The 24928-nt window shown below is 44.2% G+C and overlaps 1 protein-coding gene across 1 annotated transcript in view; it reads right to left on the bottom strand.

Moving 5' to 3' along the window:
• Positions 1-21949, bottom strand: part of LOC103354217 (ephrin type-A receptor 6-like) — a 182946-nt gene extending 160997 nt beyond the window's left edge. The window contains exons 1-2 of the mRNA XM_008277521.1: positions 21871-21949; positions 12480-12544 (exon numbers count right to left, since the gene is read on the bottom strand). Of these exons, the coding sequence (XP_008275743.1) occupies positions 12480-12544; positions 21871-21949 (144 nt within the window). The remainder of the gene's footprint in view (positions 1-12479; positions 12545-21870) is intronic.
• Between the last annotated feature and the right edge of the window lie 2979 nt (positions 21950-24928).

Here is a 24928-nt window from a genome sequence, read left to right as displayed (position 1 = left end):
CCACCTGATCCACAGCCGCCCAAACACACAAATCCACCTTCAAAGATCCATCTCATCGCGTGTGTCATGGAAATTCCTCTTCACATTTACTGTTCCTTGCTTTAAACACTCTTACGTTTCTGAGCAGAAACAGACCAAGCAGTGTGATATTTTTACCCAAGGAGGTTAAGGTGAGACCTGACCATGGAGACACAGTGTCTTGGGGAGGAAGTTGTAGTGGATCAGTGGGTGAACAAAGTGTTTCAAGACCAAAATAGATGCAGTTAGAGGTGACTTCTGTTGTGACCCAATCTGCTGCTGAGAGAAAAAAACACAGAGCTGTACGAGTAAAGACCATATGGCTGCACCTGTGTGTGCTGCGACGCTACTCTAAGCTCAAGTTTAATGGCCAAACATCAGTTATTAGTCGACCCCGTGCGTTAGTTATGACTGGTATAGATTGACCAAACAGCCGCTATCGATTTCGGTGTACGATGTGTGAAGGCGTTGGGGGGGCTGTGTACTCAAACACAGCGAGCCAGAGGCCAGTCCATCACAAGGCGGACTCACACAGAACTGCAACAGACCGGGTTGTGAAGGCTTGACTCCCATAACCAACTGTTGGCTCTCAGTGGAGCCTCTCAGAAAGGTTTAATGAGCTATAGACACCTATAGTGTGAGGAATGATAGATGCAACATGTTTGTCAGGGTTTCAGAATGTACAGAGTGCTTTCAAATAGCTTATTGTGAAAAAATATACATATATATTTGGACATATCAATGAAAAACATCATATTAAAGATTCCTCTCTCCACTATATGACACTTCCAAGATGCTGTTGTGTTCGCCTTGGGTTTTAATTTAGCTTGTTGCACTCTCTTTCCCCCCCGCCTGCCTTCTTTCTCGTAACCGTAGGAGACATCTTCCCTTAGCAAAGCCATCTGACTCCAGTCTGTAAGGCTTAAACAAGCCTGACTGGAAATAAGTGCAGACTATACGGGATTGTCTGGGCAGCTCGATCAATTAGGACGAAGAGAGCAGCGAAGAGCTAGATAGAGAAAGCGTGTGGTGAGGTATGGCTTTCAGCATTCTCAGAATTTGTATAAAATGTTAAGTGCATTTTAGAGAGCCTGCCAGACTAAACATCCATCTGCAATGAAACCATATCCCTCTAACAGGAACCATCCTCTGACCCCAAACACCCCCCTCATCAACCTGCCCCGTGCAGGATCGAAGATCAGGATTGAAGCTGGAGCTGAGAGTTGAGGATAAAACAAGATGTGTCTCTGTCTCTATCCATCTTTCTCTGCTTACAAAAGCCACAGAGAGGATAAACTGTTGAGCTCCGGGGGATGATTCTTTGCCAAGTGACCCTGTCTTTCTTCTGTTGCGCCTGTAACTCCATTACATTGACGGAGGAGGAAAGAGAATCACATAGATGGACTGCAAACTTTTGAATCATTGCATAGTGTCTCCCGCTTTAAGATTGCATTCACAACTAATTTATCAAATTGCACACAAATGCACAAGACAAACAGCCCTATTGGTATGGCTGCTTGTATAGAGATGGCTCACTCTCAACCTGTTTCTATCAAAGACTTCCATCCAATAATTTATCACAATCCAACGACATATATTTGATGTGTTTCATGTTTTACTTACAGACGTAGTTTATAAATGGGTTTTGGAGGAAAATAATATTAGATGCAAGGACTTTGCCAGCGTTGGAGACTGACTAAATAGATAGCAAGTGTGAAGCTTTTGTCCTGAGATCAAGCTTCTGCCCCAGTATTTTTTATATCAACATGCACCAACAAACTCCTACCCGTCCACAGCCACCACCACCGGCTGGAATTGGGATCGAAGGAGTCTGGGAGGTGGGTGACTTGTATTCAGTCTGAATCAGCCGAGGATTCAAGCTTCCAGAGCTTTTTATACGCCTCACCTCCAGCTGCACACAGAGTCACGTAAACTCTACTCGCATAAGAGAAACAGCCTCTAATATGTCAATCCTACCAGCTGACACGCCGCTCTCCGTCTGTACATAACGCCACGGTACACGCATACAGTGAATATGGAGGGAAATTATTTGAACCCGCTGGAAACCATCTGACCTTTTGAGTATGTACAGGAGCTAAATTTTCAACCTGACAGGAAGCATGACCTTCATCGACTGGAAACCGCGCCAATTATGAGGCTATTATCGCCGAGCGTGAAAATTGATATTGCACGTTGCTATTTATAAACGAGATTAAAGAAGGTTGTTGTTCCCGATTTAGAAAACGTCTCGTTCTGAGACGTGCAGGTACAATCAGCACGCTGCAGAGTGAGTTTTTGATTGGTACTATATAAGATACTGAATATAAAGTCGTTTTTTTTTTTTTAATTAACAGTAAAATAGGGCACATGATTTGATAAAATGCACTAAAAATATTCCACCCAATGCTTCAGATGTGTCTGTTTTATGTATGCAGCGTATTTGATTTGTTTGCCAGTAGCTGAATATTTGGGAGTCAATGTTTAGGATATTTAGTGCTCAACCAAACTACAACATAGCATCGATACGCGCCCCAGTCAGCGTCGCTGTCACCCTGTTACAGACTCACGGACTTCCAAACACGCCTTCCATCAAGCTTGCAAAGAGCTGTGAAATCAGCGAGTGCTTCGGGGACTCTCTGGCTCACATTTTTTATCCGTTCATTTTCCTTAAATCTGCTTGAAGTGGTGCTTTATGGTTAAGACTATATTATTAGAACCTTAATCAACATACAATTGACTCGTTCTACGTTTGCTTTAGTGTTCAGTCAACACCATGAGGAGGTGGATAATAAAATAATGAAATAAAAAAACAAATCAATATGCAAAAATATTAGGATGGTGATTTATGCAACAGGAAGCGATCTGATGTAAGTGTTGTAGCGTTTACAAATGGCCCGATCCACCGAGCTGTGCTGTAGCTCCATCACCGATAGTGCATCTTCTCCTTTAGCTTGTCACTCCATTGACTCCATCGATCACACGGAGTCTAAAATGTCAGCTTGGTGTTGATCAATCTCTGTTTGGAGCGTTTTCTTTTTCATTTGAACGTGTCAGCTTGTATTTTCTTCCACGGCTCTTTCAGCAGCTCGTGGCATGCCCGTGTCCAAACGACACAACAGGTAAAGATGCATTTTTTTTCTTTTTTTTTTATTTTTCCAGTGGCATCAAAATATGATAACGCTATATGTACTGTGGACTGGGACACAGTTCCTACAGTTATATCTCAGTGTGTGTACGTGTGTGTGTGTGTGTGTGTGTGTCTTCCCTTGGTTTTCTATCTGACCACAGAGAGTGTGACAAATGGATGTGTCAGAGCTTGATGGAGCACTGCGATTGCTCTGCTAGGCACAAAGCTATTACAAGACTATATAGACAGCCCCAAAGAAAAATCCTGTTTCAATCAACCACACATAATCTGGGAGACAAAGAAAGATGTTCAACAGTTGATAGAAAGAGTCAGGGTCTCCTCCTGAAGAGAGATCACTTTCCGATGCAGAATTTAAATCCGTTTTTTATCTCGAAGAGTCGAATTCACATTTGTGTACAGTTTTCTGTCGGTCTAGCAGAAAGACGTCTGGAAATGTTATCTAGGACATGGACAAGTAATGCTTCCTAAAGCTGCTCCAGTGACAAAGAACAGGAGGTTGATTTCTTAAACCTACTTGAGCGGTTTTTGTTCTGCTCAGACATCTAAAACGCCAGAGATATCACAAAGACAACATGTTATTTAGCAGAGTTAGGTACGTGAAGCTTGTCAGGGCTTAAAGACATTAAAGTATTTTGCACAAAAGGCGCGTTTGAAATAGATCTGATACGAGGTAAAAGGAAAAAGAACTGTCACGAGTATCAACGTAGCATCTCCAGGCATTAAGAAATCTGGTCAAACTCCCGGCTGATCCGCTCTCCGTGCCTCAGTTAGCCCGGTGTTTGTCTGGTGTGACCGAGCTCTAATGTCTTTCTGTGCCTGCGATCAGCCTGCTGGCACTGGACATAAATTCAGCGCTGAGAAGAGCAGAGTTGAGGTTGAGGTTTGGAATAGAGCAGAAGTGCGTCATTGTCACTGTAATATATTTTCTGATGCAAGTCAAGTGAAACAGACGGGAGTAAACAGGCTGCTGGAGATAAAGCACCGCAACCTTGGGCAGGTTTCCTCTAACTGGGCCACCTCGCTGTTCTGTGGGCGTGCACATGAGAACGTGTGCACGTGCGTGACCTCTCTGTGCACCCTGGTATGTAATCTTTATTTATTTGTTCTTTTCTGTCTGCGCATGCAAGTTTCCAGTGTGTGTGAAACAGAAATAAGAACCGTCAACATGCAGATCTTAGATGTTCCTGTGAGGTCCAACGTGAGCAGCTCCTTCCTGGTTGACTGACCAATCCAGGTATTACTTAATATTTGTCAGAAGTAATTCCATTTCCAATCAAATCTGTTTTCTATAACATAAAATATGGATGTTTTGAATATATTTCTATCAAATAATTTCCCCTGTTTATTCACTTTCAGCACATTTTTTTAAATTTAATTTTGCAGCTACGTGTGTGGACAACATCTTGGGAACTCTTAGATACAGACCTACAAATTACTGTTTATATTTACTATGAGGTGTGTTGGAAAAGTTCCAGGACTGGTGTCACGAAAGATTATATTTCAAATCCAAACGACAAAATTCTCCTTCGTAGTGATCCTCCTGGAGTCTAACCCACTTCTCCAGCCTTCTCTGCCTTCACGCCGCCATGCACTCCTGGAAGGACTCTTCCAGGATCCTCTGCAGCTCCGTCGTCACAGCCATCTCCACGTCTTCAAAGCTGGTCCCCTTGATGACACCCTTGAGCTTGGGGAAGAGGAAACAATCCCACGGAGCCAGGTGGGGTGAGCAGGGAGGTTACTCCAGCACGGAGATGTTCTTCTCAGCCAGGAACTGTGGGATGCTCAGGGCGTTGTCATGGTGAAGCAGGCACGACTCGTCCTGCCACAACTCTGCCTCTTCTGAACGAAGCAAAAGGATCTCTCTGTAGACGTGCTGGTTGCCCGTCTGAAGGGGAAAACTCCTCGTTTGTAGTTTGGGTTTGAGATCTATCTGTTGTGACACCAGTCCTGGAACTTTTCTGACGCACCTCATAGTTACCTCTCATTGTGCCGTTCAATATTTGGCAAGTAGATCAAATGAGCTGTGATTGTAGTTGAGTTGAAATATGAAAAAAATAAAATAAAATGAAGTCGTCATGAAAAATCCCATCCCTGAGAGCAAATGATGCATAATGCAGATTCAACTGGTGATATTTTCAGAACCAGGATGTGAAGAACAGTGAAAATTCACGGCTTTTATCGTCAATAGTTCCTAAAGAAACCATTTCAACGTGCGTAAAAATGTGCTCAGAGTGGGTTGACGGGCAATTTTAAAAGAAAAAGTAAGATCTCAGAAGGTACTTAATATGTCAATCTAAAACTTTACAGATAAAATATCTATAGTTTATGATAAAAAAGTGTTGAAAGCAAATCGGAGATGGTCGAGCAGAAGTCCCCTGATGACAACATACATATTGTAGAGATGTACCAAACAGGACTCTTCCTTCTGCATAGGAAGTATAAAGAACCACTTATTATGAAGAATCATTATGAAAAGTCCTGCAAGAGTTCTTTGAATATTAAAGAACCAATTTGTCATTTAAGGGAGCACTTACAAAGGTGTGAGCCCACAGAGCCGCTTCTCTTCTGTCTGACGATGACTGTCTGTCTAAATGGCTGCTTCTGATTATCTGCCCGTGTGTACCAACGCATGATTGACTGCTTGAATGCTGCTTTAAGTGCATGTCTAACATGTTGATGTTTGTAACTACCTATAAAAAAAATAAGCTGTTCCCCTGATTAACCTCTTGCTGTCCTGGCTGCCTGTCTCTTTCCTTTCTCGCTGTCTCCATCTCCTTTAGGCTATGCATTTAGAGTAGGAGGCTTCTGCCAGCATTTGTCAGCTCATCTTACAGCAAACACACACACACACACACACACACACAGCTAGTTTTTCCCTTGCAGTGCATTGCCATCGATGTGCAGCAAAGGTGAGGGTGGAGGGGCAGGGGAGTGCATAGGAGACGGCTGGACAAATGGAGGGAGGGTGAAGTGAACCAGCGAGGAGAGAAGAAGACAAGAAAAAGGGGATACAATAGGAAAGAAGAAGCAAGGTAAGCAAAGACAGCCGAACACAGGGAGGAAGGGGGAGTTTATATCACTTCTCAGTCAGTAAAATGGCACATAAAGTGCAATATAATCATAGAAAGTGCCAAAGTAAATGTCAAATACCAATATACCAACCCAAAACCGGGTTCTGCGCTCAAATCACATCAGGAGGATCATTTACTTACAGTATAATGGTGATTTAATTATTTCCTCTGCATAGATGCAATATGCAATATTGCACATACATTACAGGAGTACGGCAGCATTTCATTAAATCTGAAACTGCCGGTGCACAATTCTCTATTTTTGCTTCCTAAAGCGAGCTGAGCCGAGGCAGAGGGTTGGTTTCCTGGTTTAGTATCAGAACACGGCACTTGCAGTGAAGGAACCCGTTCGATTTGGCAAACTCATGCCTCATATCAGCTTCTGTTTTCAGGGAATGCAGACTTTGTCCTTTCTGTAAATACAGTCCAGTTTGAATTAGATGTTTCGTAGTTCTGTCAATGAAGGCATTACTGCGCATGAATATTGAATTAAGACGATTCCAAAATTATTCCTGCAAAATATATTTAAAATGTGCCGTTGCCATGGCACCACTGTCTTGGTCTTTATTGACATATTGTTCGTCTAGAAAACCGAACCTGGAACTGTTCCTCATTTAGCCTGAACTGTTGACCTGTTTGTGTTTGAGAAGATTCCCGAAGCTTTTCATTTCAAAAGAAACACAAGTCTATCTGTCTCAGCTCCACCTGTCTTACAGCAACCACACGCTCCATTTTCCCTCCTCGCTCGCTCGCCGCTACTTCCTGTATTCATGTATTCAGCTCTACGCGCTCAGCTAGGCACTAATAATCTCCTCACTCTTCCCCTCCTCCTATATTTTCCGTTTGCATCCATCCCGTACCTCCCTCCTCCTCCTTCTCTCTCTTCCTCTAACTCTCGGCTTTTGCTGTATTCCTCACACGGTGAGGGTTAGCCCAAAAAGCTGTCAGGATATGTTCTGCTGTCAGCGAGATGCCGAGTGGGAGCGCATTAGATATTGGCCTCAGTGTGTCCCTGACAAGAAACAAGCCAATTAAGGAATCCCCCAGCACTGCTTAAGCCCGGTTATGGCAGAGGTCCCTGAGACGAACACTGGTGTGCTAAATCATCATACCTTTTTTATATTAGAGCCTCCGTGGGGAGAAGTGGAGTGATTCTGGATTATTCCCTCTTTTTTTTTTTTTTTTTTCCCCTCCTCCTCTTCCTCCTCCTCCTCGCTGCCGGCCGTCACTCAGCAGCACGCCGTGGAGAAGTTTGTCTGAGCTATGAAGGACACTGATTTTCTTCTCTCATCTCCTCTCTGTTGTTCAGTCTCCCTCTCAAGGCTAATAGTATTAGGGGCGGAGGAAGTGCTTCGAGATAAGCCTGAGGTCGCACAGTTGCAATCAATTACGGCGGTTAAATATTGCTATAAAAAGATTAAGGATTAGGATTGGGAGAAAGTAAAGAGGCTTGAGAGGTTGTACAAACGCCTCCGTGAGCGTGTAAGCACTCGAATGTGATGCATTAGTCATCTTATTCAGTTTTACTCGCAAGATATATCCAATCACTCCCCGACGTGGCCTCCTATCTTCCTCTCTGTCTCTTTCTGCGATTTCTCCCTCTTTTCAACTCCCTGTCATCCCCCCTCCTCCTTCCTCCTTCCTCCTTCCTCCCCTGCAAAACTCAAAGCCTAAATCTGACGGCAATCCTCTTTTTCCCGAAACTTTCAAACAGACTGACAGACCGATTTGCTCAGAGGACTTTGTGTCGATTGTCGTATTGGGAGGATGATAAAGAAATCTCGGTATTATCATGGTGCAATGTCGCACAATAACACAGTGGGAGGCTGCATGATGGAAGGCGCAGCAACAGCAGGAAATACTTAAACCGTTTAGCGCCCAGAATCTGTACAAATAGGAGCAAGGTCTTTTTTAGTACTCGTGCATTTGCTTAAATTGAAGCTAATTGAGGCCAACAATCAACACTTTAACCCTGAGCCTGACTGAATAAACACGCTGCCTTCTTTCCTGCACACGAACAAATTTCACAAACTGAGGCATTAGTCTGTTTTTTTAATATCTTCAACACCCACACAGACTGAGGTCACATTTCTAGAGGCATCCAAATACATATTCTCCGTTGTCTAACAGCGTAATGCTTCACCAGGTTAATGCATTTTGCTAATTAGAATTTTGTTTTTTGGCTTTTGCGAGGGCATCAGTATCTTTTTGCTCCGTCGTGTTACAGGCTAGACACGATTTCAGTTAAACGAATCGCTATCCAGACATCTGTCCCGTAGTTTTGGGATGCAGAGATGAGAGTACGACACTCAACAAGTTTGGCAAAGAGCTCTATTATCACTACAGCTGGCAAATAGATGTAAATGAATGCACTTATAGGACGACGGTTTTTGCGACGCCAGAACTTGCCTTTGTAGTCGATACACAATGTGGCTGTATAAACAGATTTATGGCCCCACGGCATGATTAATACAAGCACACACACACACACACACACACACAAGCTCTGAGACAAATGTCTTGCTCTGAGCTCGACGCTTGTGAGGTATCGAGGCTGCGCAGCCTAATATTTGACTGAGCAGCGTTCCGGCAGCAGTAAACCAATGCGCCGGTGTTGTTGCTCCCCACTTACATAACAGTGTTTATACGCCCCCAGTAGATATGACTTATTGGCTGCTCGGGATCTCTGACAATAGATAAAAATAGGATTACTCCGTCCCTTTACGATGAGGCGACTATCGCTCTTTGTGCTCAGACCTGCCTTTTCTCAGTTAGCACCGTAATGTCAATGAGTGGAAAACAAAAGGCAACATTAGGCATTCTTAATCCCTTAAAGCTGTTTCATGTAATTTAATAAATAAGCTGCTCCACTCGCTGCTTCGCTCCCCGCCACACCAGCGAGCCACCACTGGGAAATGACTCATGCATATTTCAGCACTGTGTCTGCCCATTCTGAGTGGAGCTTATTGTGGCTGCATGCAGACGCCAAATCAACCCTGTTTCCCTTCTCCTCTCGCTGTCTCTCTTTCATTTACCCCTCTGACACCCCGTTCTTTATCACTATTCAGCATTTCAGAACATGGACAGAAACGCTGAGAATAGAGACACACAAAAAAGGCTCTCAGCACATTTTCCATCACTGCCAGTATTCTCACATATTTATGAACTTTTACTGGAAAAAATATAAAAAAACAAAAAAAAGTTTTCAGAGTCAAACTCCTTGATGATCGATTCGTGTTCGATACGCACAAATCCATTGAGCGAAACCTTCGAGGGGTGAATGTGTTTTCTAACTCTGAGGATATTCCCACAATCAAGTCATTAACAAACATAACAGCAGTCCTCCTTGGATGGTTTCCCCTCGCGGCCCAGTTGAAACGGGTCTATTTGCTTTCCGAGCAGAACAGATTTAAAATAATCAAAGGACACCGTGGCACTGGAGGCTGCCCATGACCGACATGTGTGATCGTGTTTGCGGTGGGTAAACATCTGTTCCCAGCCTTCCAGTGTGCTGTAGATTCCTAAGATGTTGGACCTACAGGGAAATACAATCTAAAGATGGGGGGGAGGGGGGAAACCAGCCGCAATTAATTAATTGAAGTGTCCCAGACTTTCCCTGTAATTTGCACTTTAATTAAAAGTGTTCCCCGACAAGTGCGATAACCGCGCTACGTGTACCCATTGTGAGGAATTTATGGTCCGGGCGTCGCTAATGAACTTAAAACAGCGACATCTCCCCCATAACTATATACAACTGTATTTTCACATGTTTAAATCAGGTTTGTTGTTTCACACAAATAAAAAACTGCACACCGACTTTTTTGTTGTGCAGAACAGAAGCATTTCCCCAGGGGGGCCACGGGAGAGTTATACTGGAGATGCAAAAAAAACAAAAAGAGCTGTAGTCTAAAGGAGGAGGTGCTGATGTTCCAAAAACGAAGGTCAGGTAGTTCCTGCAGGTTTGTCCCTGATCTGTCCCAACACACTCAACAGTTGGAGCTGCAGAGGCTCTGACACGCAGCTCATGGAGTTAATTAAGCTACTTTAAAACCCTTCTCACCTAATTGCCACAATTTGCATTCTGTTAGACTTATCCTGTCCGGGGACATCATCATCAGGTCTATTGTGAATAAACGGTCATAAATCAACTTAGGAAGCAGAAAAACAGACTCTCTCGGTGGAAGTCCAGAATTTGCCAGAGAATCATTTTTTTGTCTTCACTAACGTAGTTAAACAGGAAGTGGTGACGCGTGATTCAGACGTACTAAATCATTTTGCCACGGCGCTGAGGAGCTGCTGGTGCACCACAGTGGACCGGTGCCGAGCCACTCACCTTGCTCTTGTTGGAAAAGTTATTTACAGGCTTGTGATAAAAACTCATCCATAAACATTCCCCTCCACTTCACCTTTAATTTCATATCATACAACCAGCTATATTCCTGGCAAACTCATCATCGGGTAATCATTCTGGAGAAGTTACAGCATATGGAATTATTTTAAGTTGTGCACCGGGCAGGACTGACTGACAGCAGTTTATATCTGGAACCAGAACCAGCGCGCGGCTCTGATAGGCGGCTACATGGTGAGCTGCTGTATCGGCCTGATACTGGGCTGTGTCTAATATGGTGGAGATTGACTTGCTCTTGTTGGCTCCCAGGTAGCGAGGGAGGATTTAAACTATTTTACCTCCCCAGATCTTCACACCTTCCCTCAGGCCGTCTCACCTCGATGCCTTAAATATTAATGGTAAAACGGGGGATAGAGGATGAGTGAGGAGGGGAGCGGACTGACAGCTTAATCATGGAGGCAGTAGCCTCCCTCCCTCCTCTCTCTCAATGCTGTGGGCGGCTGTCACCGCGACCTACATGATGTAATCACCTCCATAACCCTGATATGGGCCACCAGGGGCCATGCAGGGAGATGGAGAGATTTTTTTCAATTTCAAACAACAAAAGAAAACTATGTATAGCTTATTAATGATAAACACACAAACATGAACTCATACATTATAAAACATAAACAATAAAACTAAACTAATCAACTGGATAGCTTGAGGTCATTGTAAGTCCACTTGTCTGGATTGCCATTGCTTTTAAAGAATCAAGAAGCCATACATGCTACCTAACATGTCCGTGTGCTTGTTCTGTATTGCTGCTAACATACGTGTTCATGGCTTTACAGTTCATGTCGATAGCACCGCTAACAACAAGCCTGAGTGATTTATTGTATTATTTTCACAGCGAGTTGCTCAGAAATGCTTTCACTTAGCGTCCAAATAGTTAACATCTTAAAGAAAATGTCCAGAAACTTTTCAAAACAGGCAAAAATATTTGTAAAGAATGAATAAAGAAGGATTTTAGTGTTAAAACCCAAACAGGTGAAACATCACCACGACTTTGTTCGTGACAAAAACACGACTGGTTGAGTGTAAAAGGTTGACACTAATTAAGCTTCTCATTAATTTTCTGTTTGATGGTTAGGAAACTGGAAAGTTAAAACTGGCAAAATGTTTATTGCTCTGCTGCATAAGAAGACGTTTCCAATCAGTCTTTATTCTGACAGCACATAGGAAGAGAAGTTTTGATGCAACACGACGGCTTTGATCCGAGGATGTTACGGCTCGTTGTCAGCGCATCTATATTTTATGATGCCAATACATCGTCTGTTTGGCACTTGCTGTTGTTTCCAAATTTCAGATTTTCAACTGGACAAGACGGAGCTGTGGAGCCTTGAGCACTTACTGCACGAATAAAATGGGAAAAAGCCTTTGAGGGGGCCGACTGACAGAATACGATGCAGTACATGCAGTCGTTTAATAAAGGAGAGAAAAGCAGAACACCTGAACGCTACGTCCTGAAGATGAAGAACCAGAAGAATGGCAGATAGAAAGATTATTATGCAGAAAACATAGTCAAAGGAATAGTTGGTTTTCGAAGCATGGCCTAACATTTAAAGAGTCGGTGGAAAACGTTGCCCTAAAGTGGCAGGAATTGATAGATGGTGCTTCCTCAGAAACCTTGGCTCATTATCTCACTTCAAGTTACAGTATTTCCCATGTGGACAGTCGAATCTGGACTAAAACAAGGATGTGAATATGAAACAGATCATTGTTACCCTCTCTGACCTCCTCAGATCAATATAATTGATCTCATTGAAGCAGCAATGGCCGGGCATTTTCAACAAGACGCGCCGGACAGTGTGAGACCAAAAGCAATAATCGGGAGCAGAGCCGCCCTTCTTACCCCATTTATAGGATACGTCTTCCATCCCAGCTCCCCGAGCACCGACGTCGTATCCAGCAGCACGACTGAAATGGGAAAAAAAGAGGAGAAAATACACCCATTAGCAATCTAACAACAAGGAGAAAGTCTCATTCTGACACTGGAAATTGAAATATCAGTCATAAACATGTTCATCTCGACATTTTTTATATTAACAAAAATGAGTTTCTTGAATGAATATTTATGAGCGAGGCGGCACATACAGTGGGAGCAACATTTTTGCCACTTGCGACACAATTTAGGGACTGATGGATTGCAGTCAGATTGCTGTCAACAGTCCATTCCCTCCTCTGCCATCCACGGCTTTACCTCAATCTCCCGCACAACAATATGCTCGCTTTGCCGCCCGTCAGTGAGACTTTACATGGGGTATAATCAGCGATGTGTGTGTCCTCCACCCTTCCCGTGCCATGGGAGTGTTTCATTACGCCAAATTTTAATCAGGACCCTGGTATGTTTTGTTGTAAATGAAAGCTCTGGTTTTGGCATAAAGTCGTATCCAGCATCATAATATCACTGTCGGTTGGCTTTAACCTTCCAAGTAGCGTTGAAAAACAATGCAATTTTACTGTGGAAAATATTGCCATCCTTGTCAATATTTTGTCTTGCTCTCAAGGACAATAGATTTAATAATTCAGGAGGAACGCGGTTCTCCCAGCGACAAATGATTTACAGTGAAAAGGAGCAGAAACGGCTTCCTGGGTTTACCTACAGTGTGATGCCAGCGTGACACCACTGCCTTAAAAAAAAAAAAAAAGACAAGAATTAACCCAAACCTGTGACAACATTAGGGCACAGACAGCAGACAGACACCCTGATGCATTCTCAGCAGTCATAAATATTACATGGCGCCCATACAGTCACCTTGTCAAATGTGCCAAACACTCGGTATGTGTTACAATCCAGTTACAGAATGTCCTAATTATGTGTGGAAGCGGCGCATCGTGGAGTAGGTATAGGGAAACAATTGGTATTCAGCGAGAAAACTGATAGCTGGCAGGAAAACAACAACTCTCGACTCAAGAGGCTTGTTTAAAACTATTCATTTCTCTCTCGCAGTATGAGTCATCATCGTTGGAACTGGTCGTCAGTGGCACAGAATCATCTTTAAAGTTTTTTTTCCGTGAGCAGCCAGCCACTGGCTCAGATCCTAAACGGTGCACCGTGAATCACACGCGGTGGACACGGACACTGATTTCTGACAAATCACGGTGTATTTTCTTCTACTTGGATAATGACTGAATTTTAAGCGTCAGTCAGTCATGAATGTCCACTTTAGCTCTCTAAGTGGTCCTTGGGGGGCTCATTATACCAACACAAATCTCTATCAGTGACAATATTTCCTGAATAAATCTCCATTAACATCATTACTCTGGGATAGCTGGTTATTCCAACCAAATGTACATCAAAGCAGGCAGTTTCAGCGCTGTGATAACGTGATTATCGTCATTTGTGAATTACAATGTCAAGAGAAAAAGAAAAGGGATATTTATATCTCCGTGGATGTACGCTGAAAAGATCAAGGCGAGCAGAAAGGCAGTGGGGACATTTCTGAATCTGCTTCCCAGTTATGAGGCAGTACACTTCTGATGGAGCATGGCTGACAGAGATTGTCCAAGCATCTGCTCGCTGTGGGGTTTTTACTGCGTTGGTGTGTGAGCGCATGTCTGTCATACACAACTAAGTGCTCTTCAACATCCCTCCATCTCCCAGAGAGCTGGAATGGGACACACTCTAGTGCCATAATGTGACACCTGTTTTAGATCAAGCCAAATGGGCGTATCGCAGCATCGCAAAGTTAAGAAAACCACCCAGGATGCGCAAAAACCCAGTGAGTCAACAAACAGAACCCAGGTAAAAGAAAATAAATGAAAAGGGCTGTCCCAGTGGGGTTATGCACATTTATACACATGCAAACCAAAGAAAAAAGACATTTCTACCTCATTCGAACACGATAAACAAAAATAACGAGCAGCAGGATGATTTTAGAAGACCGGGATTTGCATGGCGAACAAACCCCCCCTTTGGTGCTGCCCAGCAAGTCAAGAGTGCGTTGCATGTAGGCGGTGCGTGTTTTGTGTTCGACAACGAAGAGCAGACTTCATGACCTGAACCTCAGAGGATTCAGCACAAGATGCAAACCCCCCAGTTGGCCTTAAAAACAGAAAGACCAGCCTGCAGCTCACAAAGAAAAAAAAACATCCAACCAAAAACAATCCAGCAGAGTTGTGGAACAAAGTTCTACGAGCCGCTGAAACAGAAATGAGCCCTTAATAAATTGATGGAAAGAGGAAGAATGTGGAGAAGGGAAAAAAAATAACTTAGAAAATACCACCTCCTCTGGCAAACATGGTGGTGGTGGTGTTATGGCATGGGTGCTGGGAGTCAGACGCAAGCATCAGAACCCATTGAATGTTCTGAATGAGTGAGTCAAACAGCTAGACGAGACTAAAGGCAGAGATTTAATACAGATCAACATTAAATATCCTGATTTTGTTTGATTTCATGTGTATCTGTTGCTTCTGAATCCCTGAACTTTGGTCTCACTCACACAGTTCTTTTTAAATTAATACAAAACTAAATTAAAGCTGAGATTTTGAACTTAATATCCATTAAATTGAATTTCATGAAGATAGAAAAATTCTTATGGTCTAGACAGCACAAACTCTTTACTCATAACGTACAGAATGTTTGACTAAACAAGAATACTTTCCTTTATTACCTCCACACACAGTGTTTATGTGCTCCGCTGTCATTGGTTCAGCAGCCTGAAATCCATTGACATATCCAAGGAGAGGTAAAAGCAATGAGCTGCTGGGGTTAATGAAGTGGGAACTCCTGGTGTGTCAGAGAATATATTCCAAAACACGCCGGCTACGTGCACTTCCTCATAAGTGAGACTTTAAAGGAGAGACAAATCTGTTTTCGTCAAGATTTCAAGGTGACATTGTAGAACTGTGGCTGTGTTTAAAACTACATACATGACCGAGAGTTTGTCTGAGTTGAGTCGGAGGACACAGAGAAGGAAACAGAAATACAAGATTTATATAGTTTACTAGTCTGACTATGACTTCACCAACACCATCCATTTTTAGAACTGTATTACTTCTAGCTGACTTCTGGGCCACGATGGAAAAAGTTTAGGTAACTTTAAATGACTGAATCTCTGAATTACTAACTTTATATTTCACTACCATCACCCAGAAGTCGTAGTTTCAGTGGGCGGCTCTCTCTCTGACCATTCCAGCCGTCACTACTCTTTCTCTCGTTTCTTTATTTAGGCAAAATAAAACGTCCATCTCATCTCACTGTGAGTCAACTCAGAGCTCTCCGAGTGGCTCGGATGATACTTTCATGGTAAAGATTTAACTGAAGTTTTTTAGCACAGCAACTGCAAAGCATTTAATGGCTCCAGTTGTGTTACAGCAGTCCGAGATTAAGCGTAGAAAATGGCCATTGATTGATATAAAAATGTAGCGGCTCATTCTATCGATTGACCATCCTGTCCAGCACAGCGAGGGAAGACTTCATGCTGATCCCTCCATCTTCCAGCCCCATCCTCTCTGCACTGCTAGCTTAGTTTAATATTTTCTCTATAGACTGGTTTTGGGTGGGTTCCAGCATGCCCGTGTGTGTTTTTCTGCCCACCAATGGCGGGTCAGTGCCAGGCCGGAGAGCGAGCTGGCACAGGCGGCAGTGTTAATGGACACCATTAGGCTATGGTGGGCAGGTAAGCAGCGCAGCTCCTGGAGAGCAGCCTAATGTCTGATTGTTGGCTGTGGCGCTGACTGCAGCGAGCACATTCACACCTCGCTTCACCATATATAAAGAACAGCTGATGTACATTACAGTAGGAGGCAGCGCGAATGCGTTCAGCCGGGAACACTCCGCCGTTGAGTTAAAACCTCGTGTTTCCACTTTTAGAAGCACTAAGAAAACTGGTCTGATCTGACGGAGAGGTTACACGAGGTGTTCATCTGAATCAGCCTTTGTGCAACGTGTACAATGCACTGTATATCCGAGTGTGACGCCACGCAGCTTGTGCTTGATTTACGAGACAAACAAAAGATGCTTTGAAAGGAAACGCCTCCGACGCTGTTGGGAACTGATAGCACAGCAGATACAGGTGAGACCGAACAACAGCGTTCACAAAGCATCCTCCACCCAAACGGCCCTGATTTGGTGTTGAAGTACTGCAGCTACATTTTCATTTTTAAAAACAAACTTTTTACGATGCAAAATTTACTTACAAAGACTGAGCATAGAGTTGATTTGGGAAACTGCTTTACTGCATACCTGCCACTGTGCATTAAAACTGGCTGTCGACATATCCATCCTCTCTCTCTCTCGCTATCTCTCCATAGAGTTATCTCTCAACGAGGCACCCACAGACCCTGCCTGGAGCCGAGGGTCCTCTGGGACTTCCACTGGTTAGATATAAATAGAACATGAGCTGGCCAACTCATAAATATGTGGAGCTCCAGTGGAATGATGACATCTCCTGTCTGGCCTACAGCCCTCGCAGGCCACAAAAACACCCCGAAATAGCTGCAGCCCAAACAACAGACCCAAAGGTAGTCTCTTCAAGTGTTAGTTCATGCAAATTAGGAGCAGGAGCGGCGTGAGCGTTCAGACAAACAGTGATTCTGTCTGTCTACAGGTGTGAGTATCACTGCCTCCTCCAACGCGACAAAAAGGAGGCTTGTTCAAGGGCACTTTTGTTCGGATAAAGTGCTCTCTAAATTAGGACCGTCTACTTTGCGGGAATATAAAAAAAAAAGGGCATGAAATTAGAACCCAGCGTGGCTCTTAAAACATTCATCATCTGGTTGATTTGCTGCGTTAGAATAATTTTACAGTGCCATAGGTTCAGTGTGGCAATATTTAAGTAAGCGGCTTTTAGCAACACATCGGTTTCTGCTGAAGGATTAATGAAAGACTTTTTTTTTTTCTCTCTCTCTCTCTGTAACTCTATTGTGGTTCCAAAAGCAAAGAAAGCCTCATTTCCAAATAATAACAACACCTTTTAATTTGCAAGCCTCCTACATGCCCAATCTGGTAAAACAGCAAGCCTCGTTAAAACACAAACAACAACAACAACAACAACAACAACACTTGATGACTTGTGAAAATTGATTTTTGGTGAGTATTTCAGTGGGGATTGCACTTTGGCGTTTAGTAGCATAAACAAGGTGCTTGGCTCTGGACCAGATGAGGAGATGATATGGTGTGAAATGGAAAACTATCCACAACAGAGGCAACCTGACAAGCATGACAGGACGCTCCACACATCTCCACGAAGATCAGACGGCATAATAAACAGCGGCAGAGCAAATCCTTGAATGTGGTTGATTAGATCTGATAATGGCTGTAAGTGTATTTAAACAGGAGGTTAGTGAGGGGGGAGGGGGTTACGCCGATATTATGAAAGACTGGTCGAACGCTGAAGCTGCTCCACGGGTCAGTTCTGTCAGCAGCGTATGTCCCACTCAGTCAGAGGTTTTTCAGGATTTTGTGAAAGTTTTTTGGGGTATTTTTCCCCCATTTAGTACCGTACTTCCACATGCTCCTATCTATCCATCCATTCATCATCTATACACCGTTTAATCCTCACTAGGGAGTCTATCCCAGCTGACTCAGGGTGAAGGCAGGTTCACCTGGACAGGTAACCAGTCTATCACAGGGCTACACTTAGAGACAGACAACCAAGCACACTCACATTCACACCTACGGACAATTTACAATCACCAATTAACCTCAGCATGTTGTGGGAGGAAGCCGGAGAACCCGGAGAGAACCCATGCTGCATGGGGAGAACATGGAGACTCCACTCAGAAAGATCCCCCCACCTGGACGCGAACCAGCGACCTTCTTACTGCGAGGCAACAGTGCTAACCAACTGCGCCACCCTGCACTCTCCTAATATGCTGTAATTTCTTGAGAGAATAACATCAGTCTGAAACCCACAGACATGTTTTACAGTTTCTTATACTATAGCAGAGCAACTGCACGCAAATTACAGCGCTGATTGACAGATATATGCAACGCTGCCCACCGCGGTCGGTTTAATACTAAAGCAAACGGCTGAAAAACATCCCCTCCAGGCGCATGCATTATATAAACACTTCCTCTGAATACGGCTTTTCCTGAGGCTAAATCAGAAATCGTATAAAAAAATGAACAAATTGGACTGAATAAAATCCAGAATCTGTACATACGCTCATATTTGTCTTTTATCCAAGACCCTGATGTAAGGAGCCACTAAAAGACGCCGAAGGCCTCCACATCAACACCGGTGTTAGTCTTCAAAACCAGACGTCAACTTCAGGTGAGCGCAGGTAAACTTTCCACTTGGAGCAGAAACGCTTGAAAACAGTCGTGCCGTCGAGCATTAAACATGCAGAGGAGAAGGTCAAACATTTGAGAGGAGCAACACCGACCAAAACAGAATCTAAGAGTGGAAGGACACTTTAGGCCGACTTTGAAAGGAGTTATTTTTGTCGGCGGTAAAAAGATGATGTGGACGTTCAGCAGATGGACATTATTCTCACATACTGTACGACTCAGTGATCATTATGGTAATACAGGAAGGCTTTTGAGGAGGTCGAGCCCTGACAGAATTAACCGTCTCCAGCCCGGAGCTATTTCCTCTAGTTAGGGGGAATTTTGTGCGTTTATTGCATACTGTACAGCCGCTTTTCAAGTGGATTCAATTAGATGATCTACATCCAGCTACCTGCAAATGAAGAAAAATCAGAGAAAATCCCACGAGTGGACGCATTGTTGTGGCTCACAGGTGTAAACCGAAACGTACTGTAACCGATCTCACCCTGCGTAATAGGAATTCACGTGCACACAAACACACACACGGCAGCTCCAGAGTCAAAGGTGCAGAGTTAACATTTCTGTGGCTGCTCCTGGATTTGCTGCTTGATTGATTTTCCTCGACACCACGCTGCTGGTGAATATCACCTTCATCTAATGACGGCGATATCGGCTCTCGGCTGGAGGTGGCAGCGATAGTAAGAGCTTTAATCAGCCATCCACGCAAATCAATGCAGAGTCTCGATAATTATTTTTATGTTTTCGTGCCGAGATCGTCTTCAAAAAGTAACTGAAAGCAGCTTTTTTTTTTTACCATGTTTTGCTGAAAGGCTTCACAAAGGTTCAGCAGCGTTTGATTGAAATCTGTCTAACCAACGACAACAACAAAAAAAAAGAAGCATTCACATGTGGCGCTTTCATTTGACTCATCCATTTTCCAAGGACGGATTGCTTTCTGGATTTTCAAGCCCGAATCTGTCCGTCAGGAGAAAACAATCTGACCGACGTCTGAAGTGCGGAACAAAGACATCATCTCCCGCCTTGTGTGGTAGAACCAATCTTCTGCTGAGGAAAATTCTACAAGGGCTCCAGAAATCAGTTTAGTAAATGAGATTTGTGAAAGTTCATTATAATAAATATCGCCGCCGCCGCTGTTGCCGGCTTCACGAGGCGGTAAAAATGGGAGGGAAAATGAATAAAAGGACAGGATTATGGGAAGAGATCTATACAGGAGAAGAAGGGGGTAAAAAACGGGCTTGTTCTAACTTGGCAGTGAGCGAGCAGAGCTTTATTAATACCTGCCTGCAGTCCCACTTGGGTTCCTGTGAGGGATGTCTAGCTGGGAGAGGAGGCACACGGGCAGGAGGCAAAAGGGTGATCAGTTTTTATTGTTCTCCTAACAGCTGACACCTCGGCCAATTTTGTCTGCGGCTTCGCCAACCTTTTGGGTTCTGTTTGGACACCAACCCCCCTGTGTGATGGGTTCTGTCCCCCAGCTCACTGACTTAACATGCTGCAGCCGAGCAGGAAAAAAAACCAAAGAAACACGCGTGTGCTTCACGGTCATGCAGTGACTGGATTCTAGAGCTGTGTGGGAATTTTTCCACTTCAGAGGACGCAGCGAATTGTCCCCAAAAATCAAGACTGTGAGTCCGGCGAGCCATCACGCTCAGCAGGAGTCTGATGTTAATTTGACGAAAGAGGTAATTTGAGGAGCCTTTATGTCTCCGCCGCTAATGAGACACTTTTGAAGTTTTCCTCCGCACCGCTCTGCGATAAAACAACGGGCCTGAAATTGTGCCACCGAGGTCCCGGACCAGTCGATACGAGACGCTAAAGTACAGTAGAAGGCAGACATGAGCTCAATCACTCAATCTGTGACAGAGAAAAACACACAGTGAGGCTGTTATGTAGCAGCTGTCTGGGAGAACAGGGAGTAGCATCGCTCTTATTGAACACAGAGAACAATAAAATATAACCTGGGGGGGCAGATCCCACTGTGTTCTCCGCACAATCAATAAGACTATTTTAAACCTCACTGATGCAGCAGCTGTGTGTGTGTGTGTGTCGGTGTGTGTGTGTTGGTGCACGTGGAGCCGAGCAGGAACACATGACCTCACACATGCAGGACTGAAAAGATAGATGGACAATGAGCGAAAGCAAAAATAAAAGAGCAGGAGTGTCATCATCACTCATAGACAGACTCTGTTTACTCTCCTCCACTTAGAGCCAAAAGTCAAAAGCACTCAGCACTAAAGGCACATACAAGCTCATTTGCACACACACACTCTCGCTGAATAAATTCATCTCTGGCAGCTTTTTTTAAAAATTCTAATACATGTGAGGCAGACATGCAGGTTTGCTCTCACACACTCTCCTGCAGACGCACACACACATTCTCGCTCTGTCACCCACTTAATGATTCCATCTTTCTGCTGCTGCTTTACTGTCTGTGTGAGGAGTGTGTGTGTGTCTGCACATGTGTGTGTGTGTGTGTGATGGAGAATGTTTAATTAAAGCAGCCCCAGGGTTGTCATTCCAGCAGCTGGATTCCACACAAAAAAAGTGTTCATTTTATTGTCTGATCCAGTGTTTGGATAAGAACTGAACAGAAGAATAAAAAATAAACTTTAAAGTAAATATGGATTTTTGTTTGTCATAATGCTCAATAAGAGTCAGAGATGAAAACACATTTAGGAATGTGCAGCTTGTGTATTTAATCTCTCAGCTTCCTGTTTCTATCCTCCGGCACCCTCCTCACCCACTAATGTAACAATAAGAACTGCAATAAAGTCATTTTCAGCTCCCTACATAAATGTTTGCAGGACTTATCACTGATGGTTCGCTCTAACTGCGGGCATATTAGCGGCTCATTGCTTTAACTCCTTTGCCCCATCAGGTTTCCTCACTGTCCTGCTCTAATAGAATGTCTAAAGGCACGATGAGGGAAATGGAGAAGCACTGAGAGGGGGGATGAAGTGTCGGAATTTCAGGCTGTGCACAAACTCTCCAGATGCGTGGGGCTTACCTTGGTTGCAGTGGCCGAAGCGAGTGAGGACAATTCCAAGAAAGAGTGAAACGAGGAAAAATCTGTTTCCAAAACTCATGTCTGCTGCAACATCTACCGCCGGCTCGATCCTGGCTGCTTCTTGCCGAGATGGTGAGATAATAAAAAATAAATCAACACGCGTGTGGGTTCCTCCACGAGCACCGATCCACTGCTCTTTTACATCTGATCCCGGGTGGAGAGAGCTGCCGGCTGAGCGAACCAGACGCGGTCCATCCTTTACCTGGTGGCCGCAGCAGCAGCAGCAGCAGCAGCAGCAGCAACTATGGCGCCAAATGGACAGATCTTTTTTCCTTTTTTTTAATAAATGCAATTTAAGTGAAATCAAATTATCAGATGAGATGAGGGAGGGGAAAAAAAGCTCCTAACAACTTTGACAAATGTCCACGGACTTGAGCCGCCGTTGCTGCATTGTTTCAAAGATGCATTAAAATGCAATCTGGTGCGTCTCCGTGGCGCGCGGAGTCGTGACAGACTTTCGGAAAAACCCTGCGTTTGGCACCTCGAGGTGCTCGCCGCCTGCCAGCTCCCTGCCTCTCTTCCAGCTCGGTCCGCTGCAGCAGCGCGATGGGGACGGTGAGCAGAGGAGTGATCGGGATGCAGCGGCGGCGCATCTGAAGCGGCTGCTATAGCGGGAGACTGCGCGCATCTGTGCAGGATGCTCGGCACTAGAGGGGGTTAGCTGACAAGGCAATGGCGTGTGTGCGTGTGTGTGTGTGTGTGTGTGTGTGTGTGGTATCTATTGGTTCAAATGCAGGGCTTCCCACAATCTTCCACAAGGACCTGAAAATAATGAAATCTGCTTTGCATCCCTGCGTGATAGGGCCCATAAGTTTGATCCAATCGACTACATCTGACAGACGAGTCTGTCAGCATCTGCTACTAATTATAAAGTTTAAGTTATTAGCAGGTGGTAAAAGAAGATGCTCGTGATAAGTTTCTTGCACAAGAAACAGGCCAAACTGTTCTCTATACTCTAATCAAACTTTCAAAAACTGAATAGATGAAAAAACTCTTCATCTAACAATTAATTCAATCTCCATATATAAACTTCAGAGCATTTTTTTTTTTCAAATGAAGCCTAATTGCATTGCTTTTACTCCAATATAAATGCTAGTTTTGATTAGGGAATCTGAATAAGTTGCCTCCTAACAGCAGGCAGACAGACTGTGGAGCTGATGGCATCTAATATAAATCTGGATGCTGCTAGACAGAGAGTGAGTAATGAACATCATCACAGCGAGGGGATTTATTGGACTGTCGGGTGTATTTTGTGATTCTCAGCTGGAAGTTGTGCAAACAAAAGTTCACGGTCAACTGCTAATTTGGTGAAAACAGGCCAAATTTTTAAAAAAGGGGACAGTTCAAGTCATTAGGCACTGATGTCCTGCTTTTTTTTTCTTTTTTTTTTAGTCTGGATCTTCTCGTGAAGCAGTGCTGACGTGGAATCCTATGTTCAGTATGTCAGCACAGCAAACTTTACCTCAGAGGAAGAAGTGTAGTTTCATCCATTTGCAGTGCAAACCGTGAAGCCGCTCCGCTTGCCAAGCCGCCAATGTCAGCCAAGATTAGGGAAGGTCTTCTTCTCATCTTCATGGACGTCTCATCGAGTGAGTAAGCAAACCCTCCCCAATCTGACCCGGTTAAACAAAGCAACGCTGGCTGCTGTGATGAGACCCAGTCAATCAGGACACAGGAGCAGCTTCCTGTCAGCACAGAGGAGGTAAATACATCAACATCACAATCCGTCACCACCACTTAGCTCCCGGCCAATCACCAAACAATGCGGAGAGGCTGCCAGCCGACTTTGTGCGGCGCAACGTGCAAACACGTTGGAGGACGGAAGGTTGTGGAGCAGAATGCAGCGTATTGACCACGGCGGGCCGTCGGTGTCTGTTGTAGCTGGAGGGAAGCCGCACACTCTACAGAAATGGATCAAGCTATTAATGTCACGGCGCAGATGTATTGCAGCTATAAAAAGATGGATAAATGTTGTGGGGGCCTCTCAGGAAAACACAAAGTTATGGAAATTTCAGACGGATGGTAAAAGTGTTCGCACTGATTCATCATTAAGTGAAGCACAGAATTCAATATTCCACACATGCCACCACTTTGTATCTCAGCGGCAAACTATAAAATGTCAGTCGATGTTTGTCTTTTAGCCTGAAACGCCTTGTTTTCACTGTATTTCCTCCGGAGCTCTGAGCTGACATGCAGCGCTGTTCTTATGCTATTTAACGCTGCCAAAAAAATGCAACCAAAGAATATCTTGCTAATGACATAAATCGTCTCCCATCCTGCGGAAAGTGAGACGAGCGATGACGACGATGATAAAAGAGGGCTAACTGTTGGGAAGAGGTCCTCTACTGCCACCACCACCTCCCCCCCTCCACACCCTGCAATGATTTGGTTTCCTTTGCTGTAATAGTGGTCAATGAGGTGTGACTGTAGTGTATAGGAGGCCTAACTGTGAGCTATGATTCCCCCCCGTCTGCAGAGAACAAGCTCCGTCCATCTGTACTCATCACAAGTGAGGAGCTGGAACGAGACCACATCAGCACAACTGACAGAGACAATGAGACTTTATAACGCTAATAGGTTCACTAATGTCCTGTTCACAATGAAGTGCCGGGCCGCACAGAACTACGCCGTGGAGTGAATCCAAACTGTTAAAAAGCTCCGGCTGAAAGGAAAGTTCCACACCAAGTCCATTGATTAACAGCCACAATATAGCTGCTTTACTGGGGTTCGGGATGCTGTCGGACGGCGCGTCGTTCGGATAAAAAGGCGAAAAACAGCGACATGACTTCACGTTTAAAGGAGAACAGTCGGTTGTAAATTTGGGATCGGAATCCAGTTGTTGTAGTTCCTAAAAGAAAGCATTTCCCTGCGCGTTATACCACGTATAACTGTGTTTGTGACCAACAAAGGCCTCGAATCTGGAAAGAAACACAGTCATCAAGTTGTTCAGCTGAACTGAAGTTCTAATGTGTTGGGAAACTCAGTAGATCAATAGAGA

Source organism: Stegastes partitus, unplaced genomic scaffold (assembly GCF_000690725.1).
Source record: "Stegastes partitus isolate 25-593 unplaced genomic scaffold, Stegastes_partitus-1.0.2 Scaffold3, whole genome shotgun sequence".
NCBI classification, from domain to species: Eukaryota; Metazoa; Chordata; class Actinopteri; family Pomacentridae; genus Stegastes; species Stegastes partitus.
This window is presented reverse-complemented; position numbering and strand designations above follow the sequence as displayed.